This window comes from Spea bombifrons, chromosome 6 (assembly GCF_027358695.1).
Source record: "Spea bombifrons isolate aSpeBom1 chromosome 6, aSpeBom1.2.pri, whole genome shotgun sequence".
Lineage (NCBI taxonomy): Eukaryota > Metazoa > Chordata > Amphibia > Anura > Pelobatidae > Spea > Spea bombifrons.
In genome coordinates this window covers 11,694,627-11,722,481 of record NC_071092.1, presented here as the reverse complement: position 1 = coordinate 11,722,481, position 27,855 = coordinate 11,694,627, and the positions used below count along the sequence as shown (strand labels likewise).

The window sequence follows — 27,855 nt, the reverse complement described above, 5'->3', positions numbered from 1 at the left end:
ATGGAGAGGGCATGCCAGGGCACCGCTGGGTTCATAACTGACCTTAAGGTACCAGAGTAAAAAAGGAGGCTAATAGCCGGCATACACCGTGCCAGCGCTCATGCTTGGACAGAGACTCGGCGCATGTGACAGCTGTCCGTGTATCTGATCAGTGCTCCTCGTGGAAACGTTTCTATGGAAATATGTATTACGCGTCATTCTGCATGGGTTATATTTATATGCAATGCTGCATTTTTATTGATAAATTCACCAGCATATGGATTGTTTCCTACCTAAAAATACAGAAATGATATGTAATTGCAATGCCAGTGGCAACGCTACGACACAAAATGCAAGCTGAAATGTCAAAGCCAAGTGAAAAATACTTCAAAAGTCCTTCTCGGTGTCACACACGTATCCTTATTCCTGCATGACCTCTAGCTAGTACTGTAAGGCTCAGCTAATTGTGGCTGCGCAGGCAGGACACATCATCGCTAATGATGTCACCGACTAATCCGGCAAGCAAACCACAAGCCATGAAAACAAAACTATGCAAAGCTTTCGCATATGTTAAAGAAACAATGTTTATGTAACACAATATCCCTAAAAAGAAGAGGCATTCCCTAAACTCTACCTGGGTGTAGATTTACCATAGTTCATCATCAGAACGTAATTTAAAGAATATTAATCTGATCACACCTCTCACAACTTAGTCTCAGACACTCGCCTTTAGAGATACCAAACCGGGAGCAATACTCATATTTTTAAGCAAAAAGTAGCCGGAAACAAGCAGGGCAAGTACAGTTTGATGTGGGGGGGGAATGTAGTCCCCCTATGTAAAACACTCCACTGAACCGCTTCAATACATCCCCCCCACTCCTGGTGCCAGCAAAGCGAAAATACTGCTTACGTGTAAAAGCTACGTGTGATACTGTTTACGTGTACAAGCTACGTGCGATACTGCTTAGGTGTAAAAGCTACGTGCGATACTGCTTACGTGTAAAAGCTACGTGCGATACTGCTTACGTGTAAAAGCTACGTGCGATACTGCTTACGTGTAAAAGCTACGTGCGATACTGCTTACGTGTAAAAGCTACGTGCGATACTGCTTACGTGTAAAAGCTACGTGCGATAGTGCTTACGTGTAAAAGCTACGTGCGATACCGCTTACGTGTAAAAGCTACGTGCGATACTGCTTACGTGTAAAAGCTACGTGCGATACTGCTTACGTGTAAAAGCTACGTGCGATACTGCTTACGTGTAAAAGCTACGTGCGATACTGCTTACGTGTAAAAGCTACGTGCGATACTGCTTACGTGTAAAAGCTACGTGCGATACTGCTTACGTGCGATACTGCTTACGTGCGATACTGCTTACGTGTAAAAGCTACGTGCGATACGGTTTACGTGTAAAAGCTACGTGCGATACGGTTTACGTGTAAAAGCTACGTGCGATACGGTTTACGTGTAAAAGCTACGTGCGATACGGTTTACGTGTAAAAGCTACGTGCGATGCGGTTTACGTGTAAAAGCTACGTGCGATGCGGTTTACGTGTAAAAGCTACGTGCGATGCGGTTTACGTGTAAAAGCTACGTGCGATGCGGTTTACGTGTAAAAGCTACGTGCGATGCGGTTTACGTGTAAAAGCTACGTGCGATGCGGTTTACGTGTAAAAGCTACGTGCGATGCGGTTTACGTGTAAAAGCTACGTGCGATGCGGTTTACGTGTAAAAGCTACGTGCGATGCGGTTTACGTGTAAAAGCTACGTGCGATGCGGTTTACGTGTAAAAGCTACGTACGATACTGCTTACGTGTAAAAGCTACGTGCGGTTCTGCTTACGTGTAAAAGCTACGTGCGGTTCTGCTTACGTGTAAAAGCTACGTGCGGTTCTGCTTACGTGTAAAAGCTACGTGCGGTTCTGCATACGTGTCGAGCTTTACCTGTAAGCTGCACTGTGCTGCGTTCCCTCTGTTGCTGGGAATATCCTATGTAGATACTGGCTCAAGAGTTTCTCATTCACAATCCCTGCAGAATAGAAGAAACTTGTTCTTGTTTCGTGGAAAAGCAAAAAGCAGAAATTTTTAAAAATATTTGTAGAAGCAGGCAATAGTAAATAAGTACAGCTCATTAGTCAAAGTTGATATTTGTTCCTGGAAAAACACAGCGTAACTACATTTTTTACGCTTCTGCACATATCCAAAGCCACCAGCGAGCAGCAAAGACAATGACCAAAGCTCCACCGTTTGGAACATGAGTGTCTGATAGGAAGACCCTTCGGATTCTACGCCACGTGCCTGGAAAATGTTAAAGCGCCGCTACGTTTAGGATACTTTAGGATACTTAAATTCATTTATTACATTGCCTTTTTGTTTTGTAATCGGTGCAATTGCCTTGGAAGCATTAGGTTTCAATGTAAGGGACAAAGGTGGCAGAATTAATTTCCTGACATGATGTTATCTCCCTTATTCCATCTCACACCCTTACAAAGGCTGCCTAAATGAAATTCAATAAAAGAGGGAGCAGTAACTGAACAGAATTTAGAGACAAATTAATGGGGAGGAATAATACTGTAAAGTTAAGATGGCTGCTCCCATTGGGTTTCATAATATACATTTTGTAATCAGTAAACACCATAACATAGGTAGAACCTGGGAAATGACAGACGCACTTTATGAACCAATTGCATCAGGCGCGTCAATGATCATCACAGCATATACATAACATGGCTACACGCCCGCGGGTTATCTGTCATTAAAGGAGTCTTGTGCCTGAAATAAAGTCACGCCATGTCATTTACCTGCGGCCTTAACCTTCTCAGGTTCACAGGTCAGCCTGTAGTCACGCCGGGTCACGGCTGTACTCGATCCCCTCGATGCCATGTCCCTTTAAACTGCAAACTAGAAGTAAGAAAAATAACATTAAACATACAACCCCTCAGATAATGTCATGCTGCCTGACATCATTAGTATCACTAATAGAGGTGATGCCACATACCCCCCACCCCCCAGCACAGCGTGACCCCAAACACAGCACTGGTCACAGCCACACTCACTGGAGACTTTTCTCTAATAGCCATCTAAGGAAGCAGGCAGGCTTCACTTCAAACAGAGCAAAACACACCCGACACACGAACACATCCTCCGTGCCTTATTCCTCACCTCCGCCAGCCCCCGTGCTGTTTTCCTGAGCTCGGTTTTGCCCCTCCTCCTTTGTCTCCCACTCACCTACCCCGAGTGCCCCGTTTCTCCACCCACCCCGTCAGTACTGCCCTCCACTCACCTCCCCGCAGTCCCACCTTTCCTCACGCTCTGCCAGTACACAGCCACTTTTTTTCAATGAACTTTATTAGGCTCTGAAACTACATCAACATTTTGTACGTTTTAAATAAAGTTTTTTTTCCCAGTAAGCTTTATCGGCTCAACTGAACATTAAGCAATCGGTTCAGTGCAGAGGAGACGTTCTTGTTTATCTCGCGTTCCTCTCCTCCTTTCAATGTTTACAAAATGAAATGTTTTAGCTTATTACACAAGTAACCTTGGTTACAACATCCTAATGAGCCTGGTCCTATAAAAATGTAACCGATTTATATGTGTACGCTACAAATGGAGTAGTAACATAGGGCATTTTGCTTCAGGAACACAGTGTATAAACAGAGGTATATGCTCATGTCCCTTCTTCTCCGTGTTGCGACAATTCTTGCCACTGATTGGCTGCTTGAAGTCAATGGAAGCACTTTACACCACACCGAGCCCTGGCTGAAGCCGTCAGGCAGTAGAGAACATCACATGCACGGAGAGGCGTTTGTCCGCCGAATGCCTGCCCTGCAAGCAAACTATCCGAGGCAAGAGACAAATGCATAAGGGGAGGATCTTCCAAAACACCCCATGCATTTCTAAGTAGCGCTATACGAAAACTTAACGCGACCACACAGCCAGCGGACGATGAATGGCATCCTTTTTGTAAAAGAAAAAAACTCCAGTTTACTTACCATCTTAATTCACAAAACATGTCGGGTCGGGTCAACGTGCACGCACCGGCCTCAGCTCACGCACACAGGGCGCATTTACAAATGCATTTACAAACGCACTAAAAAGGGAGATAGCGGATGTCATGTTTTTATTGTGAACCAAAATCGCAAAAAAGGGGAGATGGGCCATTCTGACAGGTTTGATCGATGAATGGCGGTGTCAGCACAATAGAAGGGTTGTGTCATCAACTGGCTCTAATTGTCAATTACCAGCTTAAAGCTTGCAGCGCAGATACCCTCCGAACAAAGAACTCAACATCCTTAAGTACTTCTAGTATCTAGTGTACCGCATTTAACCAAGAAAAACAAAAAAAAAGAAAAGAATCTTGGACCACACACCGCCACATAATGAATTTTTTTTCCTCCACCGATAGGCAGACCCACATAATAAAAGGACTGCTTATAAGGGAAAGCATGGGAAGCAATAGACTTAAGTGCTGCTGTGCGCTACCTTTCACTGTGCAAAAGGTGTGCCGTTTTTATAGATTTATGTATTTCTCACCTGCCATGTCACCCTGTTGAGTCCTTATATTAAAAAAGCTGGCATGCAAAGTGTTCTTGTGCCACTAATGGTAGATGTGTGACCTTTTTTTTAATACTTTTGGATTTTTCATTTGTACCTACCTTAACACAACCCTTCGTGCAGTCCTGTGTTTTTGCCATTTGCTTTCTTTTTTTTCAGCTGACCACAATGGCAGCCTCTAGATCTCCAGATAAAAAGGAAGCTTATTACTGTATAAAGCAGTGCATTTTATACTCATTCCCCTTTAAAAACACTGAACTCACAACTTTGAAATTGGCCTAAATGTAAAATAGAGGAAAAAAATAAAGATCACAATGTTTGAGAGAGAAAAAATAAATAAATAAATAAAATACTTCTAACCCCGTCCATCCTGTTCATAAATGTGAAGTTCAAAACGTCTTAAAAAAGACACAATGAAGATTTTTTGTTTTGATTTTTTAATCAATAACCAAACTATTACAATAAAACACATAAGCATTTACAACTAAACGTTACTGTTTCCAAATAAAAACAGTTTTTAAGGTATTAGACCGGAAGGGAACACAAATACCTATTAGTGTGCAATTGACGTTGTGAAAGTGCTCTTTAAGATGTGAATAATGCCATATAACGAATGCCTGTAACAAAACCATCCATGTTTTTCTGTATATCCAAGACAATGACTACACACAGTGTAGCTCATGCATTAAACAGTGACAACAGGCGGAAAGTTGCAACTAGAAATCTGTAATCAGAGTCCTTTCCGCATTAAAGGAAGGTTTGCCAGATTCATGAAGTGCAGCTGCCATTTTCCTTACATTCAAAAAGCCAAACTTTTTAACATTTGCATTTGAGGAATGCAACTTGAAAGAACATAAAGGGTACAGACTATTTTTGGGGGGGGGGTTCTTTGAGCATGGCGCTCTAACTGGTCAGAAATGCCACCCTCTTTGCAACATTGTCAGCTCCATATTTGTTTATTAATCTTTTCTGTATCTTTGGGTCCTCCTTCTCCAGGTCTAAATCATCGTTCCTCAGCCAAATGGGATAGCCATCAGGTCTGCTGCCAGTCCGCAAGAAACATCTTGTAGATCCCACTTCCCCGCTGTTCTTAAGTAAAGCCTGAGTAACATCACACAGGCGGAGATTAAATTCAGCCATCATGTCATGTATTGCCTCTTTAAGACCCTCACCATCAGAAACATCCGGGCTTGAAGACACCTCATCCACCTGTGTCTGGCTCTCTGGAGTCACAGAGTCCTCTTCCATTACAAACTCCTTAAGGCCAGGGCCCTGCTTAGAGGCCACTGCCTCGGAGGCATCATCAGCCTAGAAGAGGACAGGAAAAAGGAACATATTAACAAGCAGCAAAAATGATGGACCTGCACATGCATAGTAATGTCCCCGACACGGCTACTATAGAAGAATGCATATTAACTAGACTTGTGCATTCTTATTCAGGAGAACATGAAAACATACATGAATGTTGCATTTTCGTTGTCCAAACCAAATTAATTTGGTGGCGGTTAAACAAAGCCATTATTCTCTGCAGGTTAAGTTGGTCTCCCCAGGCCAAGACCAATGGCTTCCGCGTCAGGAGTTAAAGGGGCGTAAGAGCGACTCTATTGGTCACCGCCAGGGGGCTCGTCTGGCATCAACCAATGAAGAGCAGCTGCCCTTCACTAGTTGATGCCAGAGGAGGCATCTGCCGACGACCAGTTGAGTTGGTCTTACGGGCCTTTAAAAATCCTGGAGCCAAAGCTGCTGCGTACTGTTACTGCCGTATTAATCCCTGCTAGAAAACAGAGAAGAAAAAAAAAAAAAAACAACGTACATGAATATCCGCCCGAAAAGAACATGAGAACGGGCGAATATTCATGGAATACGAAGGTTTTTTCCCCCTACAAAGACTTGGCCGGAGTCCAAGTCTAACACTAACGTACCCTGAGTACTTAAGTAAATTGCATTCAGGGCCGGCCGAAGACTTAACGCCGGCTGGGGCGAAGTTTAAAACGCCGCCCCCGCCGACGCCGGGGGGGGGCATTTTAAACTTCGCCGACGCCATAATCTACGATCCCCCCCCCCGGTACTTACCTTTAAACAGTCCTGCGGCGAGTCTCCCTGCTCTGCCACGGTGCCGGCTTGTAATGCTGAGCGCCGGATATTGACGTCACTTCCGGCGCTCTGCATTACAAGCCGGCACCGGGACCGAACAGGGAGACTCGCCGCAGAGGAGAGAGAGAGAGAGAGAGGGGCGCCGAGCGGGTAAGCGAAAACCACTCGGTGCCCCTCTCTCTCTCTCTCTCTCCTCCGCTTCAAAAAAAATAAAAAATAAAAAGCGCTTGGGGCGGCAAAGTGCCGCCCCTTCTAAAGTGCCGCCTGGGGCAATTGCCCCAGTCTGCCCCATTATAGGGCCGGCCCTGATTGCATTCATATATATGCAACCTGCAGCACTGCCCTCCTCCTCTGTAGTCCAACAAACCTTGCGTGCTTGAAGCAGCCAATCAATGGCAAGAAAGCACTTCCATTGAAATCAAAGGGAACGCTTTCCACGCATCCACACAGAGGTACAAACAGACCCGGCCTGCTGTTTTCCCAAGCCAGCTCTGGAAGGGAAGTATGTCATGTGCACGGACATCTCCTGCACAACATTTAGCTGGATTTTATGCAGAATCAACCCATGCATTTGCAAAAAGGGACAACACAAATTTATAGGGACCACACAGCTATCATTTGCTTACGGCAGTTGAGTGCCACAAGATATGTGTTAAGAAAGAAAAGAAAAAAAACAAAAAAACAAAAAAATAGTAGACAGACTGAATTAGAGCTTATTTCACAGAATCATCTACCTCAAACTCCATGTTTGCAATCTCAAATATGCACAATTCCCCTGAATCGCTGTTATCTGCTTCATTGGAACGGTCCTCATTCATATCAGCTACTTTCTCAATCCCTAAACATAATATAGAGAAAGTAATTAAATAAACGCTGTTAACAGAAAGAAAGACAATCACGATATTTCATTATCTCAAAAAGCACTAATAGAGGCTCATAGGACAGGTTTTCTTTTGTATTATTTTAAAAGAAGTCTGTTAGAAATGTGACAACGCATTTTATGATCTTGGCGCAAGTAAGCACTGAAGATCGAACGAACTCTTTAACCCCTTAAGGACCACTTAAGCTTAGGTGTTGCTGAATGCCTCAACATCGATGCATTACAGCAACACCATTTAAGTGTAGAAAGCAGGCACGTCATTTGTCGGGGGTTAGGTCATGTTAGGGGGTTAACAATTTGCTACCGCATAAAGAAAGTAAAGAAAACTGTCCAGCTAGTTTTATGTTTACACCTATTCACTCACCGCTCGATACTGCCGAGGGTTGAATAGCATCTTCAAGTTCTGCAGTATCCTGGTGTTGGCTGAGGGTGGTCAGATCAGCACCTTCCTCCTCTTCTTCTTCTTCCCCGTTACATCCAGGCCTGTCCTCAGATGAAGTCACCTTACTCCTTTTTGGAGTAGAACATTTTACATAAGTGAAGGAACTAATTTTTCTGGTTTTCCTTGTCGAGGCTCTTGGGCTAGACACCTCATTCTTGGAAGTCTTTTTTTCAAGAGGAGATGGGGACTTGGGTAGTTTGTAGAAAGGATTTGTTTTTGCAAGATGTTTCCTATAACGGTCCTTCATTGCCTGCCATGTTCTCTTCACAACTTGCTTCTCTTCCATTTCCTTCCACAAAACAACACCAGACACTGTTCCCCTGGCAGGTACATTGTCTCTTAGATATGATAGTATAGCCATATCCTCCTCCTGCGTAAAGAAAGTCCGTCCAGTTGGACGAAAGCTGGGTGAGTCTGGAGTCACTTTCTCTTGCAGATGTTCAGCGTTAGTCTTTTTGTTTTCAATGTTTTTAGTGCCAGAGTTTATTTGATGCACATTATCAATCCTCTGCCTCTTCTGTTGTACATCATTTTTATTGGCATCATAACTTTGTTTTCCTCTCTCCCAGGGGTCCTTCGCTTTCCTTGTCTGCTGTTTTCTTTCATACTGCCTATCCATCATACCCTCCTCTCCTGCCCTGTCCCCTCCAAGTCCCACGGTTTCCCCTTCTTCCTGGTCTACTGCATCTGATGCTTCATCTTCTCCATCCATGACTGGTTTTCCTCCTTCCAGGTCCCCTCCATAGTTCTTTCCATCCACTTCTCTCCCCTTTTTGCCATGGCTCCCTTCATCAGCCGCCACTGTCCCCTCCTCGCCATGGCTCCCTTCATCAGCCGCCACTGTCACCTCCTCGCCATGGCTCCCTTCATCAGCCGCCACTGTCACCTCCTCGCCATGGCTCCCTTCATCAGCCGCAACTGTCCCCTCCTCGCCATGGATCCCTTCATCAGCCGCAACTGTCCCCTCCTCGCCATGGATCCCTTCATCAGCCGCAACTGTCCCCTCCTCGCCATGGATCCCTTCATCAGCCGCAACTGTCGCCTCCTGGCCATGGATCCCTTCATCAGCCGCAACTGTCCCCTCCTGGCCATGGATCCCTTCATCAGCCGCAACTGTCCCCTCCTGGCAATGGATCCCTTCATCAGCCGCAACTGTCCCCTCCTGGCCATGGATCCCTTCATCAGCCGCAACTGTCCCCTCCTGGCCATGGATCCCTTCATCAGCCGCAACTGTCCCCTCCTGGCCATGGATCCCTTCATCAGCCGCAACTGTCACCTCCTGGCCATGGATCCCTTCATCAGCCGCAACTGTCACCTCCTGGCCATGGATCCCTTCATCAGCCACCACTCTGCCCTCCTCGCCATGGCTCCCTTCATCAGCCGCCGCTGTCCCCTCTTCATCTGCTGCCACTCTGCCCTCCTCACTATCAGCCAACGTCTCCTCTCCATCCTTTAATTTCTCTTCATCTGTCACACTCCCCATTCCTCCATGACCCCTATCATTCTTCAATCCTTCATCTCCGCCCTGTCCATTTCTACCCTTCAAACTTTCCTTTCCTTGCTGATGCTCACCATCTTTTAATGCTTCTACTTGATCTTGGCAGCCCCCATCCTTCAGTTGCCTCTCCTCACCTACATCATCCCCAATTTCTTCTCTTACCAGGATCGCGCCACTTTTCACAGTATCCTTTTCATCTGTTTGTTTGGGTACTTTCCTTTGGTACTTCGTACTGTTTTTCTGCTTCCATGTATTATCCACTTCTCTACACTCATCTTCAAACACTCCTTCCTTTTCAGCTTTATCATCCTTCTTGCTGCCCACTTCTCGGTACTTTTTTTTCCCGGAGCCCTCAACATCATCGCAACCACGTTTATTGTTCTGATTTTCCTTCTCTACACTAATCCAAGCTCCCTCAACTTTATCGCCCCCTGCATGATCTTCCCTGCAACCGGTTTCCAACCTCTCCTTCACCCACGTGTGTCCAGGGGTCTTCTCCAACACGTAATCCTTTACGTCCAGCCTCTCGTCCCTTTCCACACAGTCAGTCACATAATTAATTGAGATGTATTGTGGCCCCTGAGCTTCTCCGGGCTTGGCAAGAAGCAGCGCACCGGGTTCCTGCAGCCGACACATCACCCCACCACCGTGCAAGATAATTGGGGACAGGTGCCGCTTTAACGGGCCAGGCCGAGCATAAAATCTCATCGGACTCCCATTTTCCAAAACAAACAAACTGCGAGAATGCGTACATGCTTTGGGGTCGGCCATTTTTCCGAAGCTCAGACTCTGTGGCGTCATTACAAACGGACCGCCCCCAGGGCGACATGGGAGTTGTAGTCCAGCGAGCACAAGCGCAACTACTTTAGACGTTTATTTTGTTACACAATATTCGGCAACATAAATAGACTCTAAGCCGTCGGTCGTGGCGGCGCGATATACATGCTACTAGCCTTAGACCATGCCCGGTAAATTCTAAATAAGTCTACACTATTTCTCAGCTAACGATACTATATACAAAAGACACAGCCGGTACACGTACCATACATTGACGCTTATATATAATAATATTACTATAACAATAATAATAACGTGAGTTATCCGGGTGTCACTGCAATCTTACTTACCTCCCGTAGGGATTCATTCCGCGTATGCTCACCCAGTAAATACCTTCAGCCGCCTTTTCATGGCTCCAACTGCCTTCAGGTGATATACAGGAGGGCTCTATACACCTGAGAAACTATACAACTGCACCTTGATGGGATATATATATATATATATATATATATATATATATATTTTATTACAATTTAATTGGGGCAATTAACGCATAAGAAATATACATTAATACATCCAGACACATCAGGAGTTGAGAACCCCGGCCCATGAGCTTGCGATCTAACCCTATGGTAAAAGAACACAAACACTCGCACTATATTTATTAATCAGGAAAAATGCGGACGCCCAAAGAACAGCTCCTTTTGAGCTTAGTCGCAGAGTCCAGGGCTTTTGCACGTGTGTCCGATAAATTGTCGTGCCACCAAACGCACGTTTTAAATTATGACTTCATGTATCACAGGATAAAAGCTATTTTATCTCAATTTAAAAATAAAAATGCCCCTGAAATCGGGAGGTGTTGAACATAAATTGGGTCACTAATCCGCTGGGGCACCTACCGTATAGAAGAAAATTTAAGCAAAAATTGAACTGATTTTTTTTTTTTATCCATTATCACTAATCATTATTGTGTTTTATGTATTTTCTACTATTTTAGAATGAATCCCTTTGTTCTCCTGATCATCAAGTATGGAAAAGGGGAATCATACTTTAACAAACATGGTAAAAATGACCAAAAATATTTTGGTCCTTTGGTTATGAGAACCCCCGGCACTGAAGGGGTTAAAAAGTCATTTTGGCATAATGGTCCATATGTACGGAAGCAATCTGGCTGGGGTTGGGTGAAGAAGAAAACTGGAACTGTGGCTCGTTTCCGACAGAGGACCATCAGCTTGGCACAAGCCACTGTCTTTAATTTTTAACTGCACCTTGGGCTTCAATAACATGTTCTTTAGGGAGAACTTGGTGCTTTGGAGTGCTTTATATCATACTCAGCCTTAATCTCATCTCTTCTGAATAATCCTATCCATCTATACTTTTGCAATGGCAAGATATAGATACACACCATACCACACAGCGTTTCAGGAGTCCAAAGTGGGACATCTTTGTTGGAGGGGTGGTTATAGCTGGGGCCAGGTTAGGCCCATGCAGCTCCATTACCCCCTTGCAATATATTATGTCATAATGTAGTGCTCTACTTTTATATGTCCATATGGACCAGCTGGTGCAACCACCTCTGTTACTAACTATAAACACATGGACGGTGCTGTGGTCACCCCACACTGCTTGTTTTCTCCAGGTTTTCCTACATAGATCCAAATACAGAGCGAGCATTCATTGGGAATGCATGCTTGTGTGCTCTCAGTGCTTTTATGTTAGCCAGGGACTGGAGCTTTAAATCACATATATCCAGTCAATAGCCGCACACTGAAGGACCGAATCAGCCCTACCAGGGGCAGAGGAGGTAAGTATGTGGCGCCACTGGGCCCTTGCCAGATAGCCACTTCAGTAGACATTCCTGAACCCTGTTGGTAACAATGGCTAAAGAAGCATCAAGCCTAAAGAGACAGAGTCAAGCTCATCTGCACCCAAACAACTGCAAAATGTTGGATACAGTTATGGCAAAAAAAAAATTACATTACTTCGCTTTTCAGCTTGTCATACTGAACATTTTTTTTCAATCCACATATACATCTCCCATACTGCTGACCAGTACTTTTTTACTTTACCGAGAGGGTGGTAGATAAGTGAGACAGCCTCCCAGCAGAAGTGCTAGATGCTAAGATAGTGAAGGAATTTAAACATGCTTAGGATAGACATGAAGCTATCCTTACACTGACGAGTCTTTACATTAAGAAAAATGGACTAGATGGGGCCAAAGGTTCTTATCTGCAGCCATACTCTAAGTTTCTGAACTTTACATGACCATGGATGACGCTGCCATATAAGAAGATTAAGAAATTACTTACGTCCCTTATTGGCCCCTCAGAGGATGTGGAAGACATAGATTTCTTTTAAATTGATATCATCTATTTTTACTCCTTAACAAACGTGATAATAAGGTGTATATCATTATACCTTTTTATCACTTAAATTTAGGTTTAAAGGGCATCAAGGGACCCTAAGTAAAAAAAAGTCTTCTCACTAAGGGTCCTTGAAAGCCTGCAGCCACTCCTGTACATGGTAGCCCATTAAAGCAAATCAGTGAATTAACGATCCACAGCAGGAATTCCTCCATGATTAAGTAATTGCTGTCCTTCATTGTATTTCGACATCCCGCATACTGCCAGTTTGCACTTAACACATTCTGGGCCAATGTGGCAACCTTACGCAGCGTGTCTAGCATGCCAATGGCACAGACTCGTTGTGGCCACCAGTGCAGGATGCATTTGAATGAATAGTACTGTTTTTTTTTACTGGAATTCACAGTCAAGCTTTGCTGATCATTTTTAAAAAAAATGGGGAATAGTTGTCTCTTTAAACCAAAATAATCACGCAAGATGGAAAACAAAAATCTCATGTTCTAGCTACAAATTTTTGTCTGATGACTCCACACTTGGTTTGACCATTTAATCCGGGTGCAGCTGGTACCCAAGGCCAGTAAAGAATGATGCAAATCAGTGGCATGGAAGTGTTATGCTGCACACCTATGTTTCTTCCTGGCAATCGCCTTAATCCAAAGGCAACTAGAGCGTAATAATTCACGCATGGAGCTGTGTGTTAATCCCGTTAGACCTCTGTATATCAGCAATCTCCTGACCCAGTGCTCACAGCTGGAAGTGGAAATTCAAAGAGGAAAAAACACATTGAATTCCAACCCCGAGCTCCTCCTTCCATCCCTGCTGGGAGATGCTATAAGCAGCCTGGTTTTTGTTAAATCTTCTAGAGGTCTCCTGGATTGTGGAGCTCTCAGCATTCGCTGGAAGAAAGGAGAGAAGTTTGCATACACGTGAGTAAGGGCATTACCAGGTTAATACAGCTGTATTATTTCTTTTAATACAGCAGCGTCTCCATCAATACTGATATAGTGATGCATTATAAAGACTATATAGTGTATATCAGTACATTGTGTTTTCACATTCTAAGGTAGTTTTGTTGTCTACTTTTGCATGACTTCACTCCTTTAATGAACTTTTTTTTGGCCAGCTTTCTCTTAATTTCCACCACTTTGCCCCAAGATCACATACTACGGTGCGCTCTAAATGAGGTTGCACATTAAAAGAAAAAGTGTGGTAACTAAATGCGTACTACCCAAATACCTCTGTTCTGTTTTTTTCCTCCACTGATGTCCCTCTTCTCTAGGGGTGCAGAATGTCTGCTGGGTGTGTGTGTGTATAACCGTGTTCTATAGCCCTAAAAGTTAGTGTGTGTATAAACTGACTATGTGTTTATAAATAAACATTTTTAGAACCAGCTCTTAGTAGATCAGTAAAAAACAAACCCATAAAAAAAATGTGCAAAGGCCTGCCGACAAGCCCCACCACTTAAATCAAATAAGTAAGGAGGTGATTCTGGTAATATATCCGGTTGCTACATAGAACCACAAGAAACCGGTTTCCCAAATTATTTTTCCAATGTTTATGTAAAGTTATAAATGTTAATTATGATACGATATACAGCATTTGTTTCTTTTTTTTTTACATTGAGAACATGAAAGATCTCCTCTGCATCCTGCATTGTTTGTCTATAAGGTGAACTAATCACAGCTGCATGGCCTTTGTCTTTTATGGCTGTAAAAAAAACAGCCGGTGGCCGAAGGCGCAGCACACCTGCTTTTCTTCTGCTGCGGCGTAGGGTCGGGGCCGTTATTGTCTGACGCCAGCTGGATACACGCAGCCACGCAAACTTACGGTACAAGAGCGTAGCGTCTGGCTGCATGGGTCAACCCGGTGGCCTTCATGTGCCAGGGCGCTGAGGGTAGGAAGGAAGGACGTGGGTTTGGGGTCCCAAAGATGGACTGTACCTCCTAAAGAGGGGCGAATATATGGCACAACAAACAGTTGGGTACTTCTTAATACCAGCAATGAAGAGGGCATTATACGATGCTTGTTGTGTCGTGTAAGGATTTAGGAATAACGAAATGTCCCCCAAAAATTGGGTATGAAAGAATATTTAGAGATCTTCCTGTGTGAGAGCCCAGAAGGCATGGGAGGTAGGGCTAGCCACATCATTGAATGATGCCCAGAGCCCCTGAGAAGCTCCTAGGTGTGCTAGCCATCCCGTTTACAGCATATTGGCACGCTAAGTTCTGTTCTGGGACTGTTGATGGCTTGCTCTTGGGTTCTCAGGGTTTTCACCCAAATATCCAAAATAATGGGCAGATACTTGGGGAGGGGGGTTGCCCCAATCTGGAGCTGATACCTTCATACTTTACCATGATTTAAATATATTTGAACTTCAGGGCTGGGGTGCCCTTTAATTTACATGTCTGTATTCCCTCTGTTCTGTGACCTCTTCTTAGAACTTCAATTCATGTCTACCCAGCATCTTTCTGCTCAAATAGCTTAGTTTCCTGTTTTGTGTTTGTTTATTTTATGCCCCTACCAGGAATTTTTGTCGCAAATTTGGAGAAATAACAGTTAGGAAATTGTGCGCTGAGGTCAGCATGTCTCGTTATCAGAATACATGAAGTCCTATATACCCCAGCTCCCAGCACAGCCTCTTCCTAGCTGGAAATGTCCAGAGTTGCTAATTAAGTTAGGAAGACCTGGAGATTAAGACTTGCCTGGCTAGTGCTGGTTTTCTTGATGACCTCTGCTAACCTCTGAGTTTACTGATGTAGAGAGTGCTGTTTTTCTATGTAAACAGATCCAGGCAAGCAGTCTTCAATATGAGGATTTGACATAAAGAGTAAACAAAACTAGAAAACCTTTGTGGTGGCCAAGTATAATGGCCTTTATGAAGTGGTAGCTTTTAATCCATGGAGGGAATTCAAACCGATTTTTTTTTTTTTTTTTTTTTTTTTTTTTTTTTTTTTTTTTTTTTTTTACGGTAAAATACCCAAACTACATTTATAAAATAAATATAGCTGCCGGTAGTCCCATGTTTGTGGAGACTGTCCCAAGAACCTGGCTTATGTCCCAGCTGTCTTGACTAAACCCTGATTATTTGGCCTGCTGGCAATCTTGAATGCATGTTGAAGATGCCCCGTTTTTGGTTTACCACTCAGCCTTCCATACGCTTGGGATTTTTTTATGCTTGATCACTAATGGCCTTTGTACAGTGAGGTTTGATGTAGTTGAGGACCACACGCACACACACAGCTGGATTGTAGGGATATCCTTCAGATACAGCTCTTGCCATGGTATCTCCAACACAAAGCAGATGTTTTAATATAGCTTGATGACTGGTTTCACAATTTAGACATTCAAGCTAGCTAGAAAGATGCATTTAAATATTCAGCCTGTGCTTGATGCTGTGCTGGATAACGCTTTCTTGCATCATACGTGATGGTGTATAGGTCATTAATGATCTTGCATACCTATCTGCAGAAAGCTGCCTTTGATTGAACAGAGGCCGACGCAGCACTTTGTTTATATTAACATCCATGTCCTTCTAGCTTCCGCTCCTACACCCCAACTCTAGATTACGGTAAGAGAGCTGGCCGTTTCTGTCCTTGACCCTTTGTTACTCATGACTCTGAATTGGCTGCCAGATCCAGCTGGATCAGGGTTCAATATTTGTGTAGGCAAGCAGTCTGTTCGTTACCAAAGATGGGAACAGATAAGCTACAACAACTTTAATTAGACCTACAATGTACAGATGTGTCTAATAAAATGTGTTTTGTATACAATTTTATTCTGACATCTACTGAAACACTTCTAAGCAGTGGTTCCACTTTGAGATTATGGAGGCAGCCTTGATGGCCAACTTTCTTTTCTTTTTTTTTTTTGCAGTTCTTGTTTCATTTTAAATACATATTGAAGTGCATTTTACTGCATGCAAATCTATACAGTTATTGGATTAAAAAATTGGGACTTCTGTGCACTTTAGATCCACCCCCAGCTGCTTGTACTGAAAAGATGGAGCGTACCTCAATATGCTACTTGCGCACTTGAAGACGTTGGGAGGAGCCACAGCCAATCACATGCTTCCTGAACACGGTTGTTTTGTTAGCATGTATGCAATTAATTGCTGCTCCGGTTGCCTCCGAACCCGTTCTACTGAGTCTGTACAAGTTTATACTAATTTCATGGTTTCAATAGCTACAGGAGGACTTAAATATTACAAAAAAAAAAAACTAACAATCTTACTCCAATAACTAAATATCTACCTTCTCCGTAAAACGCATCGGAGTTAACGCAAACTCAACTCAACCATGCATAATAAAATTACAATTTGTGGAACTAGACTGTTTCTTTCACAACCATCCGTATCCCATCCTGAGTACTATCGTGAAGCTTGCTGGTATCAGTGATGGTCTAGAGATGAACCTATCTTTCATAACCAAATGTCTGTAATGTTGAATGTGTACATCATTGTTAACAAATCGTACACCCCTAAAGAATGTCACTTTATATATAAAGTCTAATGCTAGTTTGTATATTGCAACAGGCACCCTTTGCTCCATACCCAGAACCTAACTGTGATACTCAAGATTTTAGCTCCATGTGAATGGGCTGGTCTCAAAGTCATTCTAACTGACCTGTATTCCTGTCTCTCCCACCAATGGGTTACAGTTTGTAGAATTTTGGCTACCACAGTTGACAAATCACTATATTGATTATTTTTAGTTTGCTATTACAGTTGAATCGTTTTGTATCTTAAGGTTCTTTCATCGTCTAGTTTTGTTAACATCTCCTCTTGCTGCTCGGTGACTCTAACCCCCATAGTCCTTCTCGAGCTTTGTTACACGCTGACCATCAGACTGTCCGTCGAACTCAGTTTGACAGCCACCCCATAGACCGGTTCCTGTTAATATGTTATCAAGACAAATATTTAGAAAGTGTGGGAGGAATGAGTTTAGGTAAATGAATTCTCTTCTCCAGCACAGAACGAAATTCAGCAAAGGATATGATAACCATGTGGAACGTTGTCTTCTTGGTCTACCTGTGGTTTGGGACCTTCGCTTCAGGTATGTTGACACTTAATAATATAGATCTGGAGTTATTTTTACTACTAGGTCCATAAATACTAAAGCAGTACTAACTGAAGTTCTGATTAATCTACAGAGTCCTTAAACATCTGCCATTGAACTTCCAAACCTGTGATAGCAATTAATGTAAAATAGAATTAATAGTATAATTTAGTATGGCATAATATCTGACTTAGCCTCAAAAAGCCACCCACCTGTTGGATCTCCATAATTAAGTGGATTTTTTTTAATCCATTTTCCTGAGATTGTATGAAACATAATTATGTTATAGCATGCTAATTATTCTTTTTGTTAATTCTGCAGCTCAGCGCAGCCCCATAAACGATTACGAGCGTTTTAAAGGAGTGGAGCTTGTGCACCCGCAAGAAGAGTCCAGAAAGGATGAGATCAAAGCAGAAGTCCATGTCTGTGCTAAACAGTGTTCGGAGCTCGTAGAGTGCAAGTATGTTACATCGAAAAGGGCCTCTTCCAAAGAAACCGATAAGTGTAGTTATCCAAGACACATAGGGGGTCATTTATCAGGACAGTTCTTGGGTAGCATGCTAAGTTTGGTTGGGTCAACAGGGTTGCCTATAGGAACATCCGTCCAACAGCAGGAAAGAGTCATTGTGCTCTTGTGGCCTTAATACCCAAGATGAGACATTTTTCACTAGCGTAGTAAAGGACAAAGACTGTGTGATCTGGCATTAAAGTAATCGGTACAATCTCCGGTAATTCTTATTTATCCACAATGCCCCCTTTATGCACATGCCCTTCATTAGCCATTTGAAATATTGCGTAAAAGACTTTTTATTTTTTATTTTCTTATTCTATAATGGTTGTATATTTAAGCCTTTCTTTTCTCCCTGTACTTAGAGCTTTTGATTACAACTGGAACAGTCACAGTTGCCGCCTGCTCCCGTGGACGGAGCATTCAGCCCGTGTCTCCCTGCTGAGAAATGTGCATTATGATTTGTATCAGAAGAAAGGTGAGTAGCAATTTAACGTTGGCTTGTTCATCGATGAGACATCGTTGGCACGCGGACCCTGTCTTGATGCTCCATTCTTTATTTGGATAGCCAGAGATTGATATATAATTAAGTGGCAAATAATGTCTTGGTAGTTTGTAAAAGTACTTGTAAGATCATAAAACAAACTGGAGACAGTGCTTTAATGCTTTAAATTGTAAAGGGATTATTTTTTTTTTATTTTTTTTTTATCAAGTTTCTCTTTTTTAGCCACTTTTTAATATTTGCCTAGCAAATACACTGGGAATCCTCCTACATGGAAAAATATTCCTAAGGTCAGCACTATTTTATGAAACGCTGGAGTCCTCATGTGTGTAACTAAAAGCAGCCATGCCGAGCTACATATTCAATTGCTCGCAGCCCTTTTGGACATGAAAAAACTGCAATACTGCACTTTTACTGCACACTTACTGCAGTTTTACTGCATTTGTACTTCACTGTACTGCAGTCTTACTGCAGTTATTTTTGTACGGAAGTACAAATGCAATAAAGCTGCGGTACATTGAAGCACAACTGTAGGTTTGCAATATAAAAAAAAAAGTGCAGTAAAACTGCAGTACAGTGAAGTACAAATGCAGTAAAAGTGCAGTATTGCAGTTTTTTCATGTCCAAAAAACTGCAGTATTACTTCAGAAAAACTGCAGTAATTTTTCGTAAGGGAGTACCAAGGAACTTTCTGCTTTTTTTTTTTTTTAATTTTTTTTTTTTTGTGTGTTTTTAAACCCATCAATTTAGAGATCACTTTAAATGTGATGCGTCTTTGTTTACTTTAATTACGGTGTGCTTTTTAAAAGATCCTGTGCCTGGGGGCAAACAAAGTTTTTAAACAAAGGCCCTCCCTAACCAAAACTGGCACATTCTACATGGTTTGTAAACCTGAGAGGTATCCTGTGGCTTTTAAAGCAGTTGCAAAGATGAATTGGCTTTTTTGTCTCTTTTAGACCCTCCCTAACCAAAACTTAAATGTTGTCTCTTTGTAGCGTTTAACAAACCAACTTTCCTTAGCTCTTGTTTCTGTAAATTAATTCCTTGTTCAAAGGAGTTTACATTAGGCATAGTTTGTAAACCCGATTGGCCCAGGAGGCTTTTAAAGAGTATTCATTTGGGGATGGAATGTCACTTTATGTAGGTTTTTCGTCACGTTACCTGTAAAGAATGAGGGCATATTATGTGTGTGTTTCTGGAGACTCTATCTGCAGAAGGATGTTGACATTTTAGTGAGAGTTCGGAGGAGGGCTACCAAAATAAAGAATGGCTTGCAGAATAAAAATCCAGAAAGACGGCGCTCTATATATGTATAGCTTGGAGAAAGGGATACAGAGGGTGATAGATAGATAGATATATGGAGCACTCTCCAAATTCTATGTTTCTACATGTATGTTACATTTATTTTGAGCACCGCCTATTTAAATGTATGCTCAATCTTCTCCGACATGAAAAAAGTAACTGAGCAGATACGCAGCGCACGCCGCTTGTTGGAACACTACGGTTGGAACCGTAGCAGCTGTACCCGATTGGGCTTTCATGAAGCTAAGAGACTCCTTGTATATCCTGTCCGATTAAAAAAATTTTCCTTTTTATTTCAAAGTCTCTTTTCTGCACGACGCGTCAAGCTTTACCTTATCGATGCGTCGTTAATGTTGTGGGATTCGTTTTTTCAGGTCACAACTCATGAGTTGACTAAATAAACTGCAAAGGATTCAAAATAACTTTAGACACTGTGGCAGAGAAGTGGAAAAGCACATGCAGTGGTGGAGCGGGGTAGAGAGTACTTAAAATTTTCCATTCAGTAACAAATGGAGACGAGGAGAGTTTCCCCCCCCCCTCACCTTATCTAACTTATGTCATATGCTCCAGACTATGTTCGTGATTGCATTGTGGGGAATGGTGAAACGTATCGAGGTACGGTGTCTACAACCGCAAAGAATAAAACCTGCCAGCAGTGGAGAGTGAAGTTCCCCCACGACCACAAGTAAGAACCACACAAGATCTATTGTTTGTTCTCTTACATCTTTACAGTTATCCCTGGTCCTCTGTTACCCAAGACATAGGCTTATAAGATTGTCATTGAATATCATGTTTTACATCATAGTTTCTGGTCTCAATCCAATACTGAAGAATGAGAAATACCATTTTCTTAAGCTCTTGCATTTTAGAGAGATGAGGGAGTTAGTCCTCCTTTTTGGACTTCTGACTTAAGAGGATGATGGACACCAAAAAATAAGGTAGCCTTTTTCCTCATGGACAAATAGCTCATATACACCAAGAAGCCATCCCAAAACTCTACTGGATGCTATAAATTATATAACCTTAAATCTTAGAAATATGACCAATTATTCCTTATCCTATGATGGAAGCAATTCATGTTAATGTCCTCACATGGGCACACTCAAAAATGCCATGTTTTCTTCAGGTATCCCATTTAGGCCCACGTGAGAGCACTATAGATGTTAACAATCCACATAACATTCTCGCAGGTATACTCCAACAGCAAAAAATGGACTGGAAGAAAACTACTGTCGGAATCCGGACAAAGACTCTGGGGGACCATGGTGTTATACCACTGACAAAAACGTTAGACACCAGCTGTGTGGGATCAAAAAGTGTGAGGATGGTGAGTCTTTATCTACAAAATGCTATTGCATGTGGGTGAAGGCGCAAAGAACAGTGTTGGGGTATTTTAATGGCGCACAAATTGGCTGCTTAGTCATTTCTTCGGTTTGATAGCGGCTGCCAACGATAAAGTGATAACAACTAATGAGTCTATATTTAGCAAATGCATCTGGCTGAACCCAAGGCCGCGTTTTATATCAGCTATTTCTGTATACGTGCGTTCCGTTTGTCTATGATCTTTCGTTAAGTTGTAAACTACACGCATCGGTCCTACTGGGGCTTTCCCCGCTTTGGAAATTTGATTTGCTATATCTGTAAATGTCTGGATATTGCTGGGAATATGTGGGCTCCGCTCTATATGCATCTAAACTGTACTACAGTACTAAATCCGATATCTAGTAAACGGGGGTTGGACTTTGGGACCCAAATCCCTCTGTCCCTCTCTTCTAGGAACGTTTGCTGGGTATGAGTTTATCTTGGTGTCCTGCAGAGGCCAAATAGTTGGTCAAATTAGATGACATGCCCTGTGTTGTCGGCATCCTAGTAATCATTTATATTACTTTTTGGTTTTCAGCTGTATGCCTATCCTGTAATGGCGAGGATTATCGGGGGTCTGTGGATCGGACAGAGTCTGGAAGGGAGTGTCAGCGATGGGATTTACAAAGTCCTCACATGCATCCTTATAGACCAGAAAAGTAAGTGTAATAGGAGGTTGCTTACTGCCTAAGGAGAAATAAATGAAGCTAACTTATGAGGTTGAGGTTGTCCGCGTCATCACTTGCTGAGATATGCAGGTGTTTTTATTTGTTTTTGATAGTTATTGGCATTTTTTATTTTATTTGCAGATACCCTGACAAATTCCTGGATGATAATTACTGCCGTAATCCAGATAGCTCCGAACGACCCTGGTGCTACACAACCGACCCTGATGTGGAGTGGGAATACTGCAAGATAACTCCATGCAGTAAGATTTGGTCCATCTCTAGACAAAAAACAATATGAATAGATCTTTTTTTGGGGACAGGGTTGCTAGTTTTTACCGACCGGAAAGCATTTTAGTTGTTGCGCTATTTTTTTGTCATTCTCCCGGAACTGTTGTCATTTTCCTCCTTTTTCACTTATGTTTTGGTGAAGTAGAGAAGCAGCGGGTAATAGCTGCGAATAAAACTCCCCACTGTTTCAAAGAGCGTGGTGAGGATTACCGGGGCCGCGTAAATGTGACCACGTCGGGAATTCCGTGCCAGCCCTGGGATTCCCAGACTCCTCACAAGCACCGGTTCTTACCTGAAAAATACCCTTGCAAGTAAGTAACATGACTTTGTCTTTAAGTTGCATAAAAATATTAAAGACATTCTGCAGACTTATGGCTATTGAGGGCAGAAACAGAAAAAATGGTGCCGTTATTTTTACTGTAATATATATTGTATAAAACTGCACGATGGTATCCAATAACTTTTTTTCTTCTGCACATTGAGATGGGTTACAGAAATGTGATCATAAACTTTAAAGAAAAATTACAGTTTTTATACCCTCTTTTGCTTTCAGAGGCTTAGATAAGAATTATTGCCGGAATCCAGATGGATCAGAAGCTCCTTGGTGTTTCACCACAAACCCCAACATGAGAGTGGCTTACTGCTTTCAAATACACCGATGTCCTGACGACATAGGGCCCTCCGGTCCTGGTAAGAGCACTATTATTAACACGTATTAAAAGGGATATGAATTGCACCCTAACCAAGGTTGGACAAATAACTTTAGAGACACTCTATCATCATGCATTGACCCTTTCTCTCCTTGGGAGGGATTTTTCAGAACGCCCATGTGTTTGACCTCCTTCTCTGACCCTAACTGGGTTGCAGCAGATGTATTTGGTTAAATGCACCTTCTGTTTGCCTGTGTATGTGTATTATACTCCCTGCCAACCAGCTAAGGCTCCCACGTAGTTCAAGGGACTCTAACAAGACCCCTCACATGCACAATCCCCTCCATTGATTTCATTGGGAGTGCTTTTCTGACACTAATTGGCTGCTTTGAATCATAAAGTTAGCTTAGGATTCCTATTAAAATATTTGTGCAAGAACTTTAATGTTTATTCCTTGTTGTTGGGGCTGCATGCGGTACTGGCGCACCCCTTTAAACAAACGCATGGATTACAGACTCTATTTTGTGTGTTCTGCAGAGTGTTATACCGACAACGGAGAGCTGTACGCTGGGAAAGTAAGCAAGACCAGAAAGGGAATCCCTTGCCGTAACTGGAGTGATAAACTGGATGAACTGCAGTAAGTTGTACAACCACTGCCCTGAAAATGTCAAATTCCCCCATATACGGGACTGTACAATAAATAAATAAATCACTCTGCATTAAAGGGCATATGATGGCAGGAGTGCCCCTTTAATTCCAGAGGCACTTGTTAAATAATGGATTCATGTTAGTTGTGCTTGATCGACTTAATCTTGTATGAAAATGCATTAGTCAAAACTATACACTGATAACAGCAGTTGTGAGGTACGGTGAGCTCAATATAGATAGATATTCTATATAATGGAAACAAGTCAGTCCTATTCTATCACCTGTGTGATGGAAAGACGGTAAACCGCGTAATGGGAGAGGTTTCAGGTCTTATACTGTTCGCTCTCCATGGAGTCTTTGTCAAGCCACCCTCATTAAGTCACGTGTGTATTTGTGCATCGAAGACAATTTACTTTTTTCACTTCACAAAGTTGAAACATCGCCATTTGTGTTGTCAGTTTTTGTAATAAACACCTCCTTTTCAAGCTATCTGGAGTGCTGAGCTTGTATTCATATCGTTGCTGTTAATTCCGTATAGGAGCTTCTTAGATCTCCCGTTCCCTGGATATCTGGATAACAATTACTGTCGAAACCCAGACAAGGACAGCCATGGACCATGGTGCTACACCATGGACCCCAACACGCCATTTGATTATTGTGCAATCAAACAATGTGGTAAGGCGCAAACCCTCTTATTACACTAAAACTCGCATACAGCTATCTGGGAAAACAGAGCTGCTGCAAATGTCAATGACCAATGCTATTCATTTGGACACTCATGTGGCTCTTAAATGTTCTTGTTGATGCAGCAATCTCTCTAATTGTGTTATTTTTGATGCAGGTGGAGAAAAGCCATTGTCATTAAAAAACGATGGTAAGATTCCAACCTCTCCCTGCATTATGTCCCCTTCATCTTCCTCCTACGTTTCCCCCATATAACCCTGCTGGTGCGTTTTGTTGGCTTGCTGTCACATATGCCTCTCCTATAATCTCCTAGCAAACATAGAGTTTGATTCCTGCGGCAAGAGGTCCGAAAGAGCTTTCTCGAAGGCACGCATAGTTGGCGGTTTGCCTGGAAACTCTCCATGGACGGTTAGTTTACGTAACAGGTGAGAAGTAAAAACACTATTAAGATTGTTTTTGGCTTTTTTTACTTTTAAAAGTCAATCGTATATTAATATTCCATAAAACTTGTATTTGTAGGCAAGGCGACCATTTTTGTGGAGGCTCATTAGTGAAGGAGAACTGGGTGATCAGCACACGGCAATGTTTCTCTTCTTGGTAAGAAGTTTTCCGTTGATGCAAATCAAGTCCAACAATGCATATCTATACACTAAATATAGTTGGCCCAATTCTTCATGGGGTATTTCACCCAAGTAAAAGCTTTTCTTAAAATATAAAGGTTCTATTCTAGACCAAATCTCATTTGGCGTGACTAACTCCTCTCGCTGGAGAAGCTATCCAGTTATCACATTTAAATGCACAGTGAAGTTGGCGAGTTGAAATTGACACACAACTCCAGTCCCATGAGCAAATTAGTCATTTGATCTTTATCTGCCTTTGCCTTAAGTGATTTTTTTTTTTTAAAAACCTTTAGTGGTGCATTTTTTTGGCTTTCCACAAACGAGGTGCACCCATCCCCACTTGATGTCTCCTAAAACCACCCTGTGGTGGGCATTGTGCATTTATTTTTTTTATTTCCATGCAGTGATGCTGACTTATCCGGATATGAGGCTGTGATGGGAACACTGTTTAAAAATCCCTCCCCCCAGGATCCTGACAAACAGTCTGTACCCATCAGTAGGATTGTGTGTGGACCCTCTGATTCCAGTCTTGTGATGCTGAAACTAGAGCGGTGAGCAATGTCTACCTGTAATCTGTTTGCCTATGCCTAATGTCGTATCTCACGATGCATATATTTCATTGTCTGTCTGCTGATCTTGTCTCGGTTATTTTTTTTTTTTTTCCCGAAGTCCGGTCACTCTGAATTCTCGAGTGGCTGTAATCTGCCTCCCTCCAGAGAGATACATTGTACCAGCTGAAACCAAGTGTGAGATTGCAGGTTGGGGGGACACCCGAGGTATGTTAATGGCAAGTCAATGGTATCCAAAAATATTTCTCTACCACCAGCTGTCTTTAAATACCCTTTTTAATGAATTTGCAGGTACTGGGCACGACGGCGTATTGAAGGTGGCACATTTTCAAGTGATGAGTAATGAAGACTGCAGTTTGATCAGCAGAACCAAGGTTCTAGACAATGACATCTGCACCAAACCATTGCCCTTGGAGATTGGAGCATGTGAGGTGAGTGTATGCTTTTAATGGATACAAATGAATTGCTTTGATAACTCTATAATCCATGGTGGGTGCTGATAAACAAGCCACTATTTTTGTTTAGGCCTAAACTATAAAAGCGGATTAGAAAGATTTGTTTTTACCCAAAAAGGGCGTGGAACATTGTATCGTAAATGCAAAAAATTGGTGGCATTCAGCCTTTTCAGTAGGGCAGCTCTTAAGAGTAGGAGACAGAAATAATGAGCCCAGCCTTTCATAAATTGTGATAGACATTATATGTCTTAAATTACATGATGTGAGCCAACGTGGCTTTGTACTTTTTTGTCTATGTGGGTGCATGTTTGAGAAACCCCTTGTGTTCTTTATTTCAGGGAGATTATGGAGGTCCACTTGCCTGTCTGACCCATGAATGCTGGGTGTTGGAAGGCGTCATTATTCCAGCTCGAGGATGTGGAAGGAAAAAACAGCCAGGCATATTTACTCGAGTTTCGGTGTATGTGGACTGGATTAATAAAGTTTTGAAGATGATGTAAGCCAACCTGTTTGGATATGAATGGCTGCTTTCTTCACAAACTGTCCACTAGGCACCTATTTCGCAGGGATCAACTGGGGGGCAGGCTAAAAGGGGACAACCTATACAGGCAGTATAAAATGATGGATCTGCAAGAAGAGTAGTTCAAAAACCTTTAATACAGCTAAAAATAAGCTATCTTACTATATGTATAATTCTTCAGACGAGTTTTTCAGTTTAACCCTCCTGCTGTGAAATTCCAATATGACTGGCATGTTGGGTTTGGTTTTTCAGACTCTTTCTTCCATTGCGTCGGCATGTAAGTAAGCAGTGGGGGATAGACTAGGCCATGCAAAAAATACATACGACATGGAGAGTTTATATTTAAAACACTGGATTCGGTAACCTTTGCATGTCTGTAAATTTTCTTTGTTTTAAATGTTAAGTTAGGGCTTGGGGTTGATCTGTATTGTATGCTTTTATTTCCTAGAAAGTAGAATTAGGAGACTTTTTTTCTTTCCTTGTTCTTGCAGTAAGTACTGATATTTATCTGTTGTATGTGGCTTTTTATGTCTGTATATAGAGGTGGAAGAGCTTAGGACAAAACTTAGTTTTTCTACTATGTTCTGATATAAGCAGGTTTTGGAGCTACTTTGACTCATTTTAGGGAAAATGAATGAACACCTGTATATACGCAATTATTTTGAATAGCAGATTACTGGTTTGTCATGTTTTAAATTTTTATTTTTTATCGTTATTGATTATAAACTTATTGGCAGCTGGAACATATTGGGTACCGCACCTCTTTAATCCAACTAATTTTAATCATACATTTTTAGGCTGTAAGATATTTATATTGATGATTAAATAAACATAACCCAAAAGCGTACAATGATCTTTGTTTTATTTTGTGAATACATTTTGCGAGAGCACGTGGGTATTTTTTCAGACTAAATTAACACCAAGGACAAGAGGTCCACAAGATGAAGGTCTAGGAATCTAGATTACATCCTCTTCTGGAAGCAGATGGAGGTCGGGATACATATTTTCTGTGTGGGACAAGCGCGTTCCTCATCCTGCGGCGCCCTGTTGGGTTTATACTTGAATTAAAACCATGACAACCATGTGGATTGTGTGTACAAAACCAGAGTATCCATGTGTGGCTTGAAACTACCTTTCTTCTTGAAAAAAGCCTGAAATTCCAAGGTCTTCCTTGAATGTTCCCTGAAGTGGGTGCTGGTAGGAGAGTTATGGTTCAGCTTGCTGTTCATTTGTTTTGAAGGATCATTTTTGGCAGGCTTTTCTTGCAAGGGAAGACTGAGCTGGCCCTGGCTACATTACTTAAGTCCCATTAAACCCCTGCTAATCTTGCTTTTGGGCATCATAAATTTCCTAAAACTAACCTTGCCTAACCTCTGAAGACACAACTGGCATAAATGTTGGCATCAACACGATAGCAAATTAAGATTAAATGGTTACTCT

At 42.2% G+C, this 27,855-nt stretch overlaps 3 protein-coding genes across 6 annotated transcripts in view; 1 reads left to right on the top strand and 2 right to left on the bottom strand.

Annotated features, from left to right (window-relative positions):
• Positions 1 to 3,280, bottom strand: part of RNF123 (ring finger protein 123) — a 33,527-nt gene extending 30,247 nt beyond the window's left edge. Inside the window, exons 1-3 of one of the 2 annotated variants that reach the window (XM_053469174.1) lie at positions 3,261 to 3,280; positions 2,779 to 2,871; positions 1,922 to 2,006 (exon numbers count right to left, since the gene is read on the bottom strand). In XM_053469174.1, coding sequence (XP_053325149.1) covers positions 1,922 to 2,006; positions 2,779 to 2,860 — 167 coding nt within the window. In that variant the 5' untranslated portion in view covers positions 2,861 to 2,871; positions 3,261 to 3,280. Of the gene's footprint in view, positions 1 to 1,921; positions 2,007 to 2,778; positions 2,872 to 3,139; positions 3,184 to 3,260 lie in introns of those variants that run through there. The other variant, XM_053469173.1, reaches the window with a different exon arrangement.
• A 2,129-nt stretch (positions 3,281 to 5,409) lies between these two features.
• On the bottom strand, positions 5,410 to 10,323 carry TERF2IP (TERF2 interacting protein). The gene is made up of 3 exons (XM_053469681.1): positions 7,870 to 10,323; positions 7,360 to 7,463; positions 5,410 to 5,839 (listed from the first exon to the last, which is right to left on the bottom strand). Exons 1-3 carry the CDS (start codon positions 10,244 to 10,246, stop codon positions 5,435 to 5,437), a joined length of 2,886 nt encoding a protein of 961 aa, XP_053325656.1. The 5' UTR covers positions 10,247 to 10,323; the 3' UTR covers positions 5,410 to 5,434.
• A 3,138-nt stretch (positions 10,324 to 13,461) lies between these two features.
• On the top strand, positions 13,462 to 26,400 carry MST1 (macrophage stimulating 1). 3 transcript variants are annotated; one of them, XM_053469874.1, is made up of 19 exons: positions 13,462 to 13,511; positions 17,556 to 17,636; positions 17,961 to 18,099; positions 18,513 to 18,625; positions 20,522 to 20,636; positions 21,142 to 21,278; positions 21,852 to 21,972; positions 22,123 to 22,241; positions 22,412 to 22,580; positions 22,823 to 22,959; positions 23,457 to 23,556; positions 24,106 to 24,242; positions 24,409 to 24,441; positions 24,565 to 24,676; positions 24,771 to 24,848; positions 25,276 to 25,422; positions 25,541 to 25,647; positions 25,732 to 25,871; positions 26,234 to 26,400. In XM_053469874.1, the coding sequence occupies exons 2-19, from the start codon at positions 17,576 to 17,578 to the stop codon at positions 26,393 to 26,395; spliced, it is 2,127 nt and encodes a 708-aa protein (XP_053325849.1). In that variant the 5' UTR covers positions 13,462 to 13,511; positions 17,556 to 17,575; the 3' UTR covers positions 26,396 to 26,400. The 3 variants fall into 3 exon arrangements, with proteins under 3 accessions (XP_053325849.1, XP_053325850.1, XP_053325847.1); XM_053469875.1 differs by having other exon boundaries at positions 17,551 to 17,636; positions 22,415 to 22,580; XM_053469872.1 differs by having other exon boundaries at positions 17,551 to 17,636.
• The last annotated feature ends 1,455 nt before the right edge of the window (positions 26,401 to 27,855 follow it).

Coding starts and splice junctions, on each gene's coding strand:
- TERF2IP (XM_053469681.1), bottom strand. CDS start 10,246: ATGACGCCACAGAGTCTGAGCTTCGGAAAAATGGCCGACCCCAAAGCA. Junction 7,464..7,869: donor ACCCTCGGCAGTATCGAGCG/GTGAGTGAATAG, acceptor TATTATGTTTAG/GGATTGAGAAAGTAGCTGAT. Junction 5,840..7,359: donor TTGCAAACATGGAGTTTGAG/GTAGATGATTCT, acceptor GTCCTCTTCTAG/GCTGATGATGCCTCCGAGGC.
- MST1 (XM_053469874.1), top strand. CDS start 17,576: ATGATAACCATGTGGAACGTTGTCTTCTTGGTCTACCTGTGGTTTGGG. Junction 18,626..20,521: donor TGATTTGTATCAGAAGAAAG/GTGAGTAGCAAT, acceptor CATATGCTCCAG/ACTATGTTCGTGATTGCATT. Junction 21,279..21,851: donor GATCAAAAAGTGTGAGGATG/GTGAGTCTTTAT, acceptor TTTGGTTTTCAG/CTGTATGCCTATCCTGTAAT.